General features: G+C 40.2%; 2 protein-coding genes across 4 annotated transcripts in view; one reads left to right on the top strand and one right to left on the bottom strand.

The window, feature by feature from the left end:
• The window catches only part of CAGE1 (cancer antigen 1), a 54,842-nt gene extending 53,363 nt beyond the window's left edge, over positions 1-1,479 (bottom strand). Inside the window, exon 1 of one of the 2 annotated variants that reach the window (XM_064597198.1) lies at positions 1,322-1,479. In XM_064597198.1, coding sequence (XP_064453268.1) covers positions 1,322-1,334 — 13 coding nt within the window. In that variant the 5' untranslated portion in view covers positions 1,335-1,479. Of the gene's footprint in view, positions 1-876 lie in introns of both variants that reach the window. The other variant, XM_064597199.1, reaches the window with a different exon arrangement.
• Positions 1,480-1,615: 136 nt separating this feature from the next.
• The window catches only part of RIOK1 (RIO kinase 1), a 32,647-nt gene continuing 16,770 nt past the window's right edge, over positions 1,616-17,492 (top strand). For both annotated transcript variants that reach the window (XM_045866402.3, XM_064597200.1), the window contains exons 1-12: positions 1,616-1,907; positions 4,906-5,113; positions 6,892-6,982; positions 8,159-8,228; positions 9,816-9,858; positions 12,284-12,376; positions 13,131-13,243; positions 13,345-13,425; positions 14,581-14,667; positions 15,404-15,541; positions 16,128-16,231; positions 16,456-16,562. In XM_045866402.3, the coding sequence (XP_045722358.1) occupies positions 1,837-1,907; positions 4,906-5,113; positions 6,892-6,982; positions 8,159-8,228; positions 9,816-9,858; positions 12,284-12,376; positions 13,131-13,243; positions 13,345-13,425; positions 14,581-14,667; positions 15,404-15,541; positions 16,128-16,231; positions 16,456-16,562 (1,206 nt within the window). In that variant the 5' untranslated portion in view covers positions 1,616-1,836. The remainder of the gene's footprint in view (positions 1,908-4,905; positions 5,114-6,891; positions 6,983-8,158; positions 8,229-9,815; positions 9,859-12,283; positions 12,377-13,130; positions 13,244-13,344; positions 13,426-14,580; positions 14,668-15,403; positions 15,542-16,127; positions 16,232-16,455; positions 16,563-17,492) is intronic.

The raw sequence follows: 17,492 nt of genomic DNA, 5'->3' as shown, positions 1-17,492 counted from the left end.
CCAGTATTCCGCTGTTCTAGTCAGATCCGGCTCAATTCCCTGTAAATAGATCATGCTCCTTACTACTTCAGTCTGACATGGCAAATGTTCTCTCCCGAAATCTTCCTATCTACCCATTCATCTATGTTTAAAATTCCTGCAATGTTGTTGTGTCTAAATCTCTATCACAATTCAGCAGCTATTCATTTTACTGTTTTAATATTTGCCACCTTTTTTTTTTTAAAGATTTTATTTATTTATTTGAGAGAGAGAGAATGAGATAGAGAGAGCATGAGAGGGAGGAGGGTCAGAGGGAGAAGCAGACTCCCCGCCAAGCAGGGAGCCCGATGCGGGACTCGATCCCGGGACTCCAGGATCATGACCTGAGCCGAAGGCAGTCGCTTAACCAACTGAGCCACCCCGGCACCCAGTATTTGCCACCTTTTCAAGGGTGTTAGTATTTACAGATTTTTTTTAAGTTTTATTTATTTAAATAATCTCTACACCCAACATACGGCTTGAACTCACGATCAAGAGTCACATGCTCTTCCCACAGAGCCAGCCAGTGCCCCAGTATTTAGATTATAAACGCCTCCAGGGGAGTCCATGCATGATTTTTCAGTAGTCCTTACGGCAAATAGTAATGTCGCTCACAGAGTCAATACTGATTGAATGAATCCTGCAGTCCAATGACTTATTTCTATTAAAACTTCTCAATCTACAGTCACTACCCATTTGCCTGGATTATTTTATTGAATTATCGAATTAATGAATAATTTTTCGAGGCTTGATTTTTTTTTTTTTTTTCCAAAATCACGTCATCACTGGAAGTATAAAAAAAGCCAGTGAGTCAAGCAGGCTAGCTGGGATTAGTGAAAGGCCCAACTTTATGCTCACCTTTTCCATCTTCCAAACACATAAATGCTGCCTGGGCTGGGATGAAGGGAATCTGAAAAATCTTTGTTTTCCAAATGCAGAAAAAGGCAAGAGCCTTATTTCTTAAATTTTTTTGATGGGTCTAGAACTTCCAGTTACACTTTTAGAACTTTGTTCATATCGCACAGTCTGTCAGCTTACTTTTTAAGTTAAGCTTTCCATTTTCATTCTGTCCTTACCAGATTTATGCCACACTTTAAAAATATTTATACAGATATTTAGATAGATATTCCAGGGCAGTCTAACGCTGTTTTAAGATGGGTGTTAAAAAAGTCATTGGGAGTTACCGCCCCAAATTCTAGTTGTTTTAAAATTTTTTCAGTCGTATGACAAACTTTCTAAAATCACTTATCTTATTTCCCCCTCAAAGCAAAGCACCAAACTTAAGTCTAAAAAGTGTGCTCACTTCCAGGGTCCATAGTTTCTTGGATGCGCGGTAAGGATTTCGTCCTTCCTCCCTCAGCACTGGATTTTTCGGGAGGAAGAACGCTTTTAGGCCTCTCCCACCCAAGGCCTTTAAAAACTAGCGGAAGGCAAGCAGGCGGCTGGAACGACCTGTGTGACGTCAGCCCGCCGCGCCAGCCAATCTCGGCCGGGTATTCCGCCCGCCGGGCTCCCGTGCCCTCGTCCCCGCCCCTCGCCCCCTTGGGCGAAGCTGTGGGGGGGACTTCCGGCAGGGCTGAGACTTCCGGTCGGGCGGGCGTTTCCGGTCGGGGAGAGCTTGCTTCCTCGGGTTGAAAGTGCATCCCCTCTTTAGCACGTGGCGTTCCCTTTTAGCTTAGGGGCTTCTGAGTAGTTTTCTAGGCGGGCCTCTGCCGAAAGGCGGTTTGGTGGTCCGCGGGTAGGGCTGTCTCTGTGCGGTTCCTGTTCCAGCGCTGGGCGGACGGCCTCCCGGGCGTCGGGGCTTTGCGCGCTTCCGTCATGGACTACCGGCGGCTGCTGATGAGCCGGGTGGTCCCGGGGCAGTTCGACGACGCGGATTCCTCCGACAGGTGGGCGCCGGTTGGACACTGTGACTCCATTGGGATTCTGCTGTCTCCTCCTCCGCCGCCCCCTTAGGCTTTTGAGGGAGACCGGTAGTTGTTCCGCTTCTTTCTCCATCCCAGCCGGGTCTCTTATCCCACTTTGCGGCAGAGTTAAGGAAAGCCACTTGTCAACCCCGATTAGTTAGCATCGCTGACAGGCACAGTTGGGGATAGCGGCTGGGAACATAGATTTTTGCTCTTTAACTGCATTCAGCGTTCAAAAAATATTTGAGCACCTGTATGCCAGGTTCTGACCTCGGCGCTGGAGATGGTGATGAACAAGACTAAGTCCCTGCTGTCATTGAATTTTACCTTCTACTTGGGACGGACTGACAATTGAGTACCTAGAGTTACTTAAAAAAAAAAAAAAACCAAAAAGCAGATATTAGACACTATGCAAATAATTAAAATCAGTTGGTAGACTAATGACAGTGTCAGGAGAGAGTTAAGTCCAGGTCTGAACGACAAAAAGGAACTTATCTCAAGAAGAGGAGAAGGGACAGCCGCTCAGCAAGAGGAGACAACAGTGCGAGGCCCAACGTTGGTATCCCTCTTGGCTGTGAAGGGAAGATTTACGGGCCATTGTACCTAGAGCACAACAGGAGTAGATGAGAAGATGGCTAGGTACTGATGTAGAAGTGAGAAGGGGCCAGATCATGTAGAGCTTTGTAAGTGTTGAGGAGCTGGGATATTTAGGTCTTAATAGAAAGCCATAGGAGAGATTTTAGCAGGGGAATGACATAATGTGATTTATGATTTAAAGGAGTTACTCTATTAAGGAGAGGATGGTTTTGGAGGGTATGAGTGGAAGCAGTTCAAAATTGATAAAGTCGGGGTGCCTGAGTGGCTCAGTCCGTTAAGCGTCTGACTCTTGAGATTTCAGCTCAGGTAACGATCTCAGGGTTCCCACATCTGCGTAAGATTCTCCCTCTGCACACCACCCCCACCCCAACTCATTTGCACTGTCTCTCTAAAAAAATAGTTTATTCAGTTCAGACATGATGGGAGCTAGATTTTGGACGTAAGAAGTGGCAAGATTTGGTGGTGGATTGGATGTGGGCTATGAGGCAAAAGGAATTAAGGATAACTCCTACATGAAGCATGAGAGTCCTTTCAAATTCCAAATAAATGGTTTTTACTTTATGTTCACAGTAAGGATTCATTACATGAAGATTTTATTAATCAGTTGGGGATTTTTTCAGTAAATACACGTTGATCATTTTCTGTGTGTCAGATCTAATGTTAGTGGGTAGGGATACATTGGTAAACATCACATTGATTGACACAGGGCTTAAATGCAGATTTAAGAGATGCCATTGTCTTAAATAAGTTAAAAAAGTTTAACTTCCTTAATAATTAAAGAAATGCAGATTAAATGTGTAGAGATGCCATTGTCTTAAATAATTAGACAATAGATATTTGTATTAGAATTGGGTAAGTAGTATAGAGGAAAAATGGGTGAGGAATAGGGAAGACTTCCCTGAGCAAATGATCATAGGCTAGTACTGGAAGGTTACATTAGATTTAGCCAGAGAAATAAGCTTTTATTTCAAATGCATTCCAGATTTTTGTTTCCAGATAGACATATATAAGGCTTTAGGGAAGAAGTAGGAAGACGAAACAGCCCAGTGTGGCTGGTGAGTAGTTAACAGTAATGAGTGTTCACTGGTTTTCCATCCATCATTGGATATTGTGAAGATAAACCAGTGGATTTTGTGACCCCACCACACTCCATGGTTTCTTGGCAATCTTTAGAGACATTTGTTTGTCACAACAGGGAGGTCGGGGGATTGCATAGTGGCATCTGGTTGGTAGAGGCCAGAGATGCTGCTAAACAACCTACAAGGCACAAAACGACCTTCCACAATAAAAAATTGTCCAGCCGAGGTTGAGAAGTTCTGGTAGAAATGAAGTATAACTTAAACATGCCACTCTAAATCACTGGCAATTGAAGGATCAAATTAAGGATTGTATTTACAAAAATCATAGTAAATATAAATAGCAGATGTGTAATGATTATTTTCTTCCCACCCATATCTATGGAGAGTTGGAGCCCTGTGAGCTGTTGCTAATTAATAATCAGGACTGATCATCTGAATTTACTAAAGTCTGGTCTTTAAGATGGTAGTTCACATTATCAGCTGTTATATGTGGTTCCTGTCTTTGTTCTCTACATGAGAGGTCAAAACTGGTAGTACCTCTATTGAATCTGACCTGCGGACATATTTTGTTTGGTATGCACAGTGTTTTGTTAAAATTAAATGTACCAGTTAAGTGGGAGATATAAAAATCCACACTTCTGGCTTCTCTTGAATAACTAAGAAGATATGGTAGCACTTGATGTGAATTTTCACATGGCAGGAAAACACCCTATTGGTTGTGCTCCCTTTACTCTGGGCCTGTTCTCTGGGTTTGAGAATTCATTACTTCTTGTACTGAATTACACACAGACTCCCTCTCATTTGTGTTCACCGTTCCTTCCCTTCACAAACAAGGGTGATCTGAAGTTCTTTGTGTAACACAAATCTTGATACAGCTCCTTTTGTTGGAGTGGCATTGAGTTCAAGGTAAGGCTGCTTTAGACTTATTCTCAAATTTTGTCAAAAAGGCCCCCCCCCCCCCCCCTTAAGGCATATCTGCGAATGGTTTTCCTAGAGCCAGGTCTGGTGTACTGGTCAGAGTCCATTCATTCAGCAGAGAAAATGACAGTGTAAATCCTAACTTCATTAAGGCAGACGTGGGTTTCATACAGGATGCACTTCTTCTTTAGTAGGACCTGGAGAAGAAGCAAACAATGGGAATGGCACTGTGAAAAACAATCTGGTGTTGAGTTTATGGGGAGGTACTTTGGAAGGAAAACTTTTAGATTTATTGGTATAGATTTAGTCTGTTGTATCACAAATAAATACATGTGTAAATCCAAGTAGAGGTATGTGTAAACATGCTGAAACATTGTTATTTCTAGTGAAAGCATTGACTTGAAGACCATCAGAGAACAAGATGGTGTTCTGTTTGAGGACCTGCAGAAGAATATGTCTGAGAAGATGGAGGGAGGTGAGATGGAGGAGGAGGAGGAAGAGGAGGAGTACGATGATGATGACGACTGGGACTGGGATGATGGAGTTGGGAAACTCACCAAGGGTTATATCTTGAATGCAAGGAGTAACCCTCAGGTATTTTATAAATGATTTTATACATCTTTATGTTATTGTTCATGTCGTCTTTTTTCAGAGGACTTTTTGTCATTCAGGAATTGACTGAGAGATTTCCCTCAGGTTATGTTGGCCTGTAGCCCCAGTCTTTAAGCATTTTCGTTCTTCATCCTTTTCCTATTTCTGATAATTTCCTGGATGTAGATTCCTTTCATAATCAGTACACTTAAAAAGAGTCATTTAAATTATGATAAGATGATGAGCTTTAAAATCTGCATGGGAAAGGACGTGAATAGGCAGTTTACTACAAGTGGTTAGGAAACATGGAGAAAAAAGTTTAACTTCCTTAATAATTAAAGAAATGCAGATTAAATGTGTAGAGATGCCATTTTTTCACCTATGAAACTGACCAAGACCAAAAATACATAATTGTTGATGGAATAAATAAGCACAGTTATTTGGAGGATGAACTGGTATGTGGTAAAAAGCATTTAAAATATAAAATAAATGCTTTGACTTAGCAGTTCTTCTAGGATTATGCCAAGACTAATGTTAAAAGAATGATCCTCCAGTATTGCTTATAGAGAAACATTGGAAGGAACATCTTGTTTAAATTTGCTGAGGGACTGATTTCACATGATGGGATATTGTGCAGCTTTAAAATATGTTGCAGTGGAAGTCTATATTAATGACGTGAACATGTGTTTATGATCTACCATGATCTGTGTACAAAACGCAAGTTACCAAACTACATAAAGTCTTCTTCTCAACTAGAGGTACTTAATGTTTTAGGAGTTTGCAGAGTCCTGGGATTAGCATGGTACATCTTCCTGGAGCATAGTTTCTGAAAGAGATGGAGGGAGGGAAAAACCAACAACATTTCTTTGAATATTAAGACTATTTCATAGACTAGAATGCCTGCAATTAAAGATAACCAGATGAATTTCACACTTGGGGTCTTGTTTTGGTAACTCCTCCATTGATTAATTGGTGAGATGTTGAGCTATTTCTACATAGAGTATTCCCTTTTAATAAAGCTGGAGATACAAGTAAGTATATGTGCTTAAATGTTAACTGTTATCTTGGGTGTTGGGGATTATAGGTGATTAAAATTTTACCTGTGTTTTCTACTATGAACCTGTATTTAGAAGTGTTTCAAAAGTTATGTTTAGTAGAAAACTTTAAAGAGGTCTATGCAAACAGGAAACAAGTCAGCCTCACACTTCCAAGTTGAGATAACAGGATTAAGTTAGCAATTATTATGGGCGCCTTTTTATCTGTACTGTATTCTCTTATTTATGGGTTCTTTCTTCTCTTTTTGCTATTACTTAAGTTTATGCATAGTGCCAGTCTAAGTTGTTAAGCCTCATACTTAATCTTTCCCTTTCTTGAGACGGTAGGCCCAAAATGAGATTCTTAGAACCAGTTTAATGTTGGTCTAAGCTCTTTGTTATACATTTTCAGTGTAAATGGACATTTTCAAATTTTAAATCTATAAAGCAGTCATACAAAAAAATGCATTTAATTTTAATTTGTTATTATGAGGAATACATTGTAGAGAGGTTAAAAAATGGCAGATGGTACAGATTTCTTTAACCACTAACTTTGTCCTATTTCAAATGTCTTTTAAAAAAATTTTTTGCGCAAGTATGATTGATTCTTAACCTTTTCTTAGGGTTCTCATTCAAGTATTGATGCTTTAATAGTTAACTGTGAGCTAAGGAAAAAGGCACGTGATAAAGAACCCTAGGTCTTTATTTAAAACTAGTGTCTTCAACTCTGAAACTCGTTTCTTCTAGGCAAATCGACAGACTTCCAATTGCAATTCAGCCAAAATGTCTACTCCAGCAGACAAGGTCTTACGGAAATTTGAGAATAAAATTAATCTAGGTGAGTTCGTAAAATATATTTGGGCTCTGAGGAAGTTCTTCAGAGACCATAAAGTGTTATAAAATGTTATTAGATCAAGAAATGAGCATATTCACTGTTACTGGCTGACTGATAACATTTAGAGAAGATAAAAACTCAGCAATTTAAAAACCTGACTTCAGGAAGAGACGTTAGCTTTTGCTTTTTTATTTCTGTTTTCTCCTCTGCTATAGAATTATAAAGTTACAGGTACCTGTTCAAGTTTTCGTCTGTTTTGTATTAGATTTTATGGTAAGATTATCTCATAGTAGGATGTTGAAAATACACTTAACCTTTGAACGTGGGAGTTGGGGTGCTGACTCCACACAGTCGAAAATCCATGTATAACTTTTGACTTCCCCCAAAACTTAATAGCCCACTGTTGACAGGAAGCCTTGCCGATAACATAAACAGTTGATAGACGCATAGTTTATATGTTATAGGTGTTATATATTTAATTCTTACAACAAAGGAAACTAGAGAAAAGAAAATGTTAAATCATAAGGAAGAGGGAATACATGTGCAGTACTTGGCTGTGAAAAATCTGCATGTGAGTGGGCCTGCGCAATTCAAACCCATGTTGTTCACGGGTCAACTGTACTAGAAATATAGAATCTAAGTACATTTTGTTTTACTAGACACTTTTTATGTAGGCATCAATCATTTAGTGAGCTGTCGAATGTTGATTTGAACCACCACCTCTTTAAAAATGCAGGGTCATCTTTGTCTTGTGGATGTTAACTCATTATAAACCTAGCACATCTCATAGCCTATCATTGACCTATAATTTAAAATGAAACTTGCAGTTTTTAGAATCAGACTTGGAATTCAGGCAGTTATATTATCCATATTAGTTGTATAAAGTATTAACAAGTGTCTGAAATTTAGCATATGCAGGTGAAGTATTTTGGAGGGGATTCCTGGGTCTAGGTTTCTGTGGCTCAGAAATTACAGCCGTGGTGATGAGAGTGACAATACTTGTCTCTAAGGAGACAGAACTTCGTGCTCAGCTATAAAAACATTAACATTTTTTCATTATTAAAAGATACTCTCTATACAACAGAATATTTAGAAAATAAGGAAGAGGGAAGTATTCTGTTCATACTGTTGTCTTTTTGTCTTAAATGTTGTTTACATTGTGGGTTTTTAAATTTTCAGATAAGCTAAATGTTACTGATTCTGTCATAAATAAAGTCACCGAAAAGTCTAGACAAAAGGAAGCAGATATGTAAGTAATATTTTAACTATAATACATGGCTGATAAGGACTAATTCCAAACAAATTAAGTAGCATCTTGGTCATAATTCTTTTGGAAAGGATATTTCTTTGCATACTTAAACCAGTTTTTTCTTTCTTTTTTTTTTTAGCTTAGGTGAGGGTATCCTTTCCTTTATAAGTTGAAAATATTGAGTCTTAAGAAATGTATGGTCAAACTATAATTTTGTGAAATTCACAGATGCATTACCCTCTCAGGAGGGTAATGGTTTTAAACTAAAATGTTAGAGTGTAAAAATGTTCCCTTTTAAGAATTTATTAAAATTTTTTCTCTTCCATGAAACATTTTTTAAAATTCAAGGGAAGATTTAAAACTAAATAGTGATATAACTAAGAGCAGTTTTTATTTATTCTTCTCAAAATCAGTTGTTTAAGATCTGGCTAACTTCTATATCTTAATAACTCTAAGGTGTTTACAGTTATTGTAGAAAGTGATACTAAGATTATACAACTAGTGGTGTTGGAACCGAACTTAAGGGGCACTTGGGTGGCTCAGTAGGTTAAGTGTCCAACTCTTGATTTTGGCTCAGGTTGTGATCTTAGGGTCGTGAGATGGAGCCCCTCATTGGGCTCAGCTGGAGTCTGCTTGCGGAGTCTCTCTCTCCCTCTGCCCCTCCCCCTGCTTGGGTACGCATGTATGTATGCACTCTCTCCCTCTAAAATAAATAAATCTTTAAAAGAACTGAACTTAAAAACCAGCTTTCTTCTGGTTTATTGCTATACCCAAGAGATACCAGCTTTTCTTTTCTTTTTGTAAAAATTTATTTATTTTCGGAGAGTGCTTGTGCACCCACTGGAGCCGAGGAAGGCGGAGAGGGAGAGAGAGAATCTCAAGCAGACTCCATGCTGAGCGCAGAGTGTGGGGGAGGGGTGGAGCTCAGTCTTGCAACCCTGAGATCATGACCTGAGCTGAAACCAGGAGTCCAACGCTCAACTGACTGAGCCACCCAAGTGCCCCAAGATAGAAGCTTTTTGAGAACTGCCATAGTCATTTGTTATTTCACGGAAGTGTTTGTTTGAATCTTTGTGTTTGGATCTTTATGAGTTTAGTGCTAATAGCGTCACTTAGTGTGAGCCGAAGCCAATCAGAATTCGCATTTTAATGTAGAGCCCAGTAAATACCTGAAGATGATAAAAACTTGTATCTTTGTAGAAAGGAACTCTAAAGAGAAGGCAGTATAAATGACTCTAATTCTACATTAATAGAATCATTAAAGATTTAAGGACAGTATTCTCGGTGTTTTCTCTTTTGCAGCGTAGTTCACTTTACTCCAGCTGCTCTTTTTATCCAATCCTTCTGAAATATGGAGAGAATTATTTTTTCTTATTGCAGATATGCTCCTTTTGCTCTAGGGAACTGAACTGATGATTAAGGGGACATGAAGGAATCATCACCGAGCAATGAAACTACAATGAGATTATGAAATCTATTATTAAAGAAACTACCTATTTAGGAATTTCATGGAATGATATACATTTGGAAACTTTATTTTGGCTTCTAGATTTTGAATGTCACATATACTTTTTTGGCTTTGGTTAGGTATCGCATCAAAGATAAGGCGGACAGAGCAACTGTGGAACAGGTACAATTTTAATGTGCTGCAAGCTCTCTATTTTATTTTATTTTAAGATTTTATTTATTTATTAGAGAGAGAGAGAGCATGAGCTGGGCAGAGGCAGAGGGAAAAGCAGATTCCCCTGCTGAGCAGGGAGCCCATGCGGGACTCGATCCCAGGACCCTGAGATCACAACCTGAGCAGAAGGCAGACGCTTAACTGACTGAGCCACCCAAGCACCCTGCAAGTCTCATTTTAAATGAGCATTTCTTTTCTTTTAGGATTATAGTTTGCATTCATCCTTCTTGCTTAATGCTAATGTTGTCTAAAACTACTTGTAGTTTTGAGTTTAGAAATCTACATTTTGCTTTATTTATACTAAGACTGTTAATAGATAGAGTCATGCCCCTCTCTGGCCACCATGCAGTGCTTTCCTCTTCTGTGGGGAAGCAGAATTTACTGTAAGACCAGGAATCTTTTGTCTTGTCTTAAACAAGGTCAGCAGGAATTTTGTGAGCTTTCTCAAAAGATAGGTATCTGCCACAAAGCAGGTGTGTGTGTGTGTGTATTTTCATTTAGAAATTCCTTACTTGGTTTAGAAATTATGCTTATTTTATTCTTTCTATTCAAGAGTGGGGACAGATTTTCCTAATTTCCCCGTATGTAGAGAGTTGTGATTGGATGTTAGCATTGGCCCAGATTTTTGATGTGAAGGTGATAGAAAGGGTCAGAACATTACTAGTGCCACCTCCCACCCTTCTGCCCAGCCCTGTCCAGAGGCACAAACTCACTTTGCAGTCATAGCCTCTTCCACCGCCCCTGCTGCTGTCCACCTCTGCCCCCAAGGGAGTCACACCCAGTCAGAGCTCAGAACCACTTGTGCAGTTGGAGAAGTCTGCCCTAGTTGGGCGGAAGTAGGTCTGGGATCCACGTCTTCATTGCCCTCTCATGTATTTGTTTTGTGTCGTGTGTGTGTGTGTGTGTGTGTGTGATTGAAAACGAAGGGTAGTCCAGCTGAGAGAAGTGAGGCAGCTCTAATTGTCACAGACCCTAAAAGGACTAAGGCAGGAAGTCCTTTTTTCCCCTTTCGAAATTAATGTGGAATTGATCTTAAGTGGTATTTTAAGGTATGTATTTGTAAGTTCATTCACTTTGCGGATTTCTTTTTTCCTATTTTGTTTACAAGCCATTTTGGCACGTTGCCCCTCCTGTGGCCCTGACTTGGCTTCCCCCCAGTTCGCAGCAGTGCAGGCGCCTGTCTGCATCCTTCCGCCCCAGCAGCGTGCCCTCCCTCTGCTCACCTGTGCGCCCAGCCGCCCGGGCAGCTAGTGTCTGTTCGCTCACTTCCCTCTCATTTCGATCTAGTTGCCATTGATGCCGTTTGGCTTTTAGTCATGCAGTCTTCCAGGGTTTTGTTTTTATTAACCTTAGGTTTCTGGTGTGACCGCAGCTGTGTCACTGAAGGACAGACCCTAAAGTGTAGTTAGATTGGGCCGCTTTACACCGTCTCTCTCCATGGAGGTGGAGGGGCTGTTGTGAGTGTCCCTTGAAAGTGCGTGTAAATATGTGGCTGCTTCAGTTCGGGCACGGATGGGACCAGGCTTTAAGTTCATGGCTTTTTTGTTAAGGAGGACTTTGGAGTCCTTTTTAGTCAAGATTGATTGCTCTGGCTTCAAAGGAGACCCTTTCCCTGATTTACTCATCTATAGCAGAGGTGTGCAAACTCCTTCTTTAAAGGGTTAAATACTTTAAGCATTGTGGCTCAATTTTTTTTTTTTTTTTTACAAGTATTTTAAAATGTAAAGACCATTCCTAGCTTACAGGCTGTAGAAAAACAGGCTGTGGCCTGGATTTGACTCATGAGCTGTATGGTGCTGACCTCTGATTTAAAGTTTCATATCCAGTACAGTGGCCACTGAGCACTTGAAATGTAGCTAGTCTGAACTGAGATGTGCTATCGACATCAACAGGCTTGGTGTGAAGGCTTAGTGTAAAAAATGCAGTGTTAAATCTCTCGTTGGTAACTTACATCGATTGCATGTTGAAACTGATAATGATTTAGATATACTGGATTAAATAAATAAAACAAATTTTACCTGCTATTTTTTACTCCTTTTAATGTGACTAGAAAATGTAAACCTAGTTATGTGACTTGCATTATATTCTATTAGCTAATGTCAGTCTGCCGTCAATTTCTGCTTCCCTTTGACTTGGTAGACTTTAATTTCTGTGACTGAACTTGTTGGTGCGTCTCTTGTTCCTTTCACCTTCGTGTGGCATTTTATTTATTAAAAATTATAGTGAATAAAAACACCACAGTTGATACTTTTCATTGAGTCAGCCAGGATAGCTTAGTACTTAAGCTCTTCTTCAGGTTATTGATGGTCAGATGTTTCAATGAGAAATATTTGGTACTGTCTCTCTGAACTTTTTATTTTTTGCATTTTTTTAGGTGTTGGATCCTAGAACGCGAATGATATTATTCAAGATGTTGACTAGAGGAATCATATCTGAGATAAATGGCTGCATAAGCACAGGAAAAGAAGTGAGCTTTTCTTTGGCTGCCTGAGTGTTTTCATGTTAGTTTTCTTACTTCAGATAACAAATGAAACTAAGGCACTTAGTAAATAAATGGTGCCTTTAAAAAGAAAAGAAAAAAAATACACAAGTCAGAATAGCTTAGTATTTCTAAAAACGGCTTTATTAATATTTATGGGTAGGTAGGAAGTTGTACACACAACCTTGCCTTTTCACCTCCATTACTGTACTGGATCACTGGGTCCAGGTGGTGCCCAGGGTCAGATTACTGCAGGCCTGAATCTTTATCACATGGTTACTAATGGGGCAGGGGCTTAGTCTAGTCTTTCTGAGTCAATGAATCTCTTCCCCGTTTTTTCTTTGTATGTGTATATGGAGAAAGACAGACATGGCATTTTTAAATGAGCCACTCATTCTATGGGAAGCACTTCTCAGTAAAACTCCGTTTACAATCATGAGATGTAAGAATGTCTTAAAATATTTTTCACATACTTGAGATACAAAAATGTTGAAAGCCACTTCTTGTATATGAATTGGATCTTCCTATATACGTAAATTAGAGCTCTACTTACTGTACCTTTTTGTAATGATGTTTAGAATTTTAATTGACATAATCAGAAGACGATGGTGTTTCTCGTACATGTTACTTCAGTTCGCTTGACTTTTTTTAACTTTTGAGGATAGAATCAAATAGAGTGAAAGATTGAAATACTGTGTGTAGTTATTTAACACAAGCTTAATTTGTTTTTGATGCAAAATAGGCTAACGTGTACCATGCTAGCACAGCAAATGGAGAGAGCAGAGCCATCAAAATTTACAAAACTTCTATTTTGGTGTTCAAAGATCGTGATAAGTATGTAAGTGGGGAATTCAGGTGAGTTCAGATTCTTTTTCCAGTTGGCCTAATTTCTATATCCTAAAATAAAAACTGGAATAATGGAATGATGGGAATAACAAATATTTTTCTCGTTCAAGATTTCGTCATGGCTATTGTAAAGGAAACCCCAGAAAAATGGTGAAAACTTGGGCAGAAAAAGAAATGAGGAACTTAATCAGGTGACTGTCTGGGGCGTGGGGCTGTGCTGTGTCCGACATACTGGCCCCCGCTCCTTCCTGCTGGCATATCCCAGGGTGGTTCTGTCCGAAGGTGGGCACTCGTAGTGCTGCTCATTTCCGTTAGATCTGCTGAGGCGCGCAGAAGTGGCACATTCCTGGACAAATAAGAACTACCTTGTTTTCTCTGTTTTGAGAACCCATTACGGAAAAATTCACGTTTATTCAGCAAGGCTGGGTCATTCCAAGCACCTTGGAAGCCATGTGAAAGCATTTAAAATTTATACCGAGGATGATAGGGGGCTAATGCAAGATTTTAAGCAGGGAAATACACAATCAGGTTTTGAGACTGATGTGTCATTTTTTATAGGCATTGGCGTTTTAGACGATTTTGTTAGGACCTAAACTCTATCATAGTTTCCTTTTCGGATTTCAGTCCAGTCGTGGACATACTTATACGTTCTTTGTGCTGACACTTTTATTATCAGGTGAGGGCAACTTTCTTAGCTGAGATCAAGTGTTCTCAAAAATTTGAAGTTTTTTTTTTCTCTTTCGAGTACCTTTTAACATTTTATCTGCTGTGCATTGGTGACATACGTTGGATATTTTAGTATTAAATACTTGTTTTGAAAGTCCTTTTGAAATCTTCTTGTGTTCAGTTAGCTATTAGGTATGAGTCCAACTGGTTTTTTGTTTTTTGGTTTTTTTGTAAGTAAACTACACCCTGTGTGGGCGGGGCTCTAACTCACGACCCCAGGGTCAAGAGTCATGTGCTTTACCCACTGAGCCAGCCAGGCACCCTGAGTCCAGCTGTTTTATTAATCATTGTTGAGGCTAATCAACTCAGAAGACATAACTGCTGTAGTCCATCAGTTCTGAGATGCACATTGCACAGTTTAACATCTCTGGAGTGGGACTGAGTGTTAGAGGCTATGAGATATAGATGAATTGCCAGTGTTTTGCGGTTCTTGGTTGTGCATCTTGGTGCCACTTAAAATCTCTGCGGTCTTCGAGTTTATGAAATACAGTAATACAATTGAGATGTGTTGATGCTGTTTCCTAACAGCCGTATTAATCTTGTGTTCTGTAGCCGTTGTGATTTGTTTTACATGTTGTGTCACCTTTTCATTTGTCCTTTTGTCTTTTTGAAAACCACAGACTAAACACAGCACAGATCCCATGCCCAGAACCTGTCCTGCTGAGAAGTCATGTTCTTGTCATGGGCTTCATTGGTAAAGATGACATGTGAGTATGTAGAAGGCCTAATAATTACATGCTCAGAAGTATGTATTTTTTTCTTTTGGTTTAAAAAAAAAATATCCCTCAAACTAGTGTTTATTTTGGAGCATTTCTGTTGTTTCTAACGTAAAATAAGACACTTAACATTCCACGTTGAAGCTTATCTTTTAAATTACAAAGTGTATGCTCTGCCCGTAGAATCACATGACTTTAGTCTTCAGTTCCTTTGGATTCTCAGAGCAACAATAAGACAAGTCTCAGAATCATCATGAGGCTTAAGCCTGCAACCAGCCCAGCTGGCACGATTTTCTTTGATCTCTTATACCTCACACCCATTATGGTGGCCAGGAAGAAAGCTGTAAACAGTGACAGTCAGAAGTATATTTTTAAGTGCTTCACATTATCTGACCTACAACTATTTGCCATTTAAATAGCTCCTTTCATCTTGGAATGTTTTTTGTGAATCTTTCCCACTGTACTCGTGCAGAGTTACTCATTTATTTTACCTTTTTAAGTCTCAAAGTGCTTCAGAATAACAAAGTTCACCCTGTTCTGAGGAATGTTTTATACAGTAAGCTGGGAGAACACCTGTTTCTTGACAACTTTTTGATTGGTACATCTATAGTGACCCAGTTGCTCAGTGATAAGTTGTTGAAAAGAAGTCCATGTAGCAATGTGTAGTATAAAGCAAGAAAACTTGTTCTGGGGCATTTTATCTTAGTTCATTTTATTTGCATTAAAGGCCAGCGCCACTGTTGAAAAACGTCCAGTTATCAGAATCTAAGGCTCGGGAGTTATATCTGCAGGTCATCCAGTACATGAGAAGAATGTATCAAGATGCCAGACTTGTCCATGCAGATCTCAGTGAATTTAACATGCTGTGAGTGTGTTTTGTCCCTTGGGAACCTCCTGTACAGCGTTTCATGTCCTTTAAAAAAATAAAATCCCAATCCAAGAAGTCATTTTTATTTTTATTTTATTTTTTGCTTTTTTATTTTTTAATTTATTTGAGAGAGAGAAACAGAGATAGCGAGAGCACGAGCGGGGAGGAGAGGGAGAAGCAGACTCCCCACTGAGCGGGGAGCCCGACGCGGGGCTCGAGCCCAGGACCCTGGGATCATGACCTGAGCCAAGGGCAGACGCTTAACCAACTGAGCCACCCAGGCAACCCCGAGAAGTCATTTTTAAATTCTAAAGATTTAAAGTTGGCCTCCACATGGTCATAGTATAGGATGTGTTCTGTGCTTGTGGTGGCCTTAGTCACAGAACTGACCATCTGATCATTAACAGAGTTCTCAGACTTTGGAAATCTTCTCAGTTTTCATCTCTTGCTAGTCAAAGTGGCCTCTTATCCTTACCCACCTTGTTCGTTCTGTTGGTTATTTCGCTTGCTCTTAAGATAGAATTTTTTTAAACAACAAAACGCAGGAAAGTAGAATCCAGGTCCCTGCGTGTCTGGCCCACAGGTACCATAGTGGAGGTGTGTACATCATTGACGTTTCTCAGTCCGTAGAGCATGACCACCCACATGCCTTGGAGTTCTTGAGAAAGGACTGTGCCAATGTCAACGGTGAGTGGAAATTGGAATTCCCTACCGGCTTGTTTGTGTCTGCTGGTTTTGCACTCCGGTGAGCTGCTGGTGTCAGATCTTGGCACTAAATCTTTTGATGTAGCGATACTTCCACCATTTGCTGGGAGATGGTGTGTTTTCATTCATCTCTTTGTTTCCCCGTAACACCGTTGGAGTAACAGCTCCTTCCCTCCTAAGGCTGTGCTGCGTTTTCCTTCCAACAGGTTTCTTTTTGAAGCACAGCGTTGCCGTGACGACCGTGCGGGAGCTCTTTGAGTTTGTCACGGATCCGTCCATTACACAGGAGAACATGGACGCTTACCTCTCAAGGGTGAGATGGGCGAGGAAAAGAAAACAGACAGCAGTAGTGATCTGCACTTACGTGCTGCTTCTCAGGGACTCCAGTTGTTCAGTGTATGCTCGTTTCAACAGCTTCCTGAGACCTCCTGATTTCACACATAGGGAATCAATACAGTAAAAAGCCAATGGGAATGAGAGACGATGGAGTCTGAGAAACAAGCTGAGGGTTCTAGAGGGGAGGGGGGTGGGAGGATGGGTTGGCCTGGTGGTGGGTATTGGGGAGGGCACGTTCTGCATGGAGCACTGGGTGTTATGCACAAACAATGAATCATGGAACACTTCGTCTAAAACTAATGATGTAATGTATGGGGATTAACATAAGAATAAAAAAATTAAAAAAAAAAAAAGCCAATGGGAAATCCAGGTTTCTTGACTTGAAGCATTGGGCAAGATTACATAGACTGCCATAGACCTGTTTGGCTTCTGGTCTTTCCCTTGTTTCTCAGAGGCCTTTTTGAGTCACAGAACTTTTGCACGTGTGGTAAAATGCACATAGCGTAAAACTCACCACTGTAACCACGTGTAAGTGTACGTTCGCTGGCGTTACGTATATTCACACTGTTGTGCAGCCGTCACCACCATCCATCTCCAGAACTTTCTCATCCTGTAAAATACAAACTCCGTACCCATTAAACATTAACTCCCCATTTCTCCCCACCCCCAGCCTGTTCTGCTTTCTCTCTGTGATGTTGCCTACTGTAGGTGCCTCACATAAGTGGAATCCTGCTGTTTTTTTCTTTTTCTGGCCACTTGTTTCCCTTAGCGTAATGTCCTCAAGATTCTTTCATGGAGCACAAACACATCCTGGGCATCCATTCATCTGTGAATGGACACTTGGGGTGCTTCCACCTCTTGGATGTTGGTGAATCCTGCTGCTTTGAACGTGGGTGCACAAATCTCT

Source organism: Mirounga angustirostris, unplaced genomic scaffold (assembly GCF_029215605.1).
Source record: "Mirounga angustirostris isolate CCGP_5_RB_7025 unplaced genomic scaffold, mMirAng1.0.hap1 SCAF_8, whole genome shotgun sequence".
Lineage (NCBI taxonomy): Eukaryota > Metazoa > Chordata > Mammalia > Carnivora > Phocidae > Mirounga > Mirounga angustirostris.
Note: the sequence above shows the minus strand (reverse complement) of the source record. Positions and strands in the feature narration are given on the sequence as shown.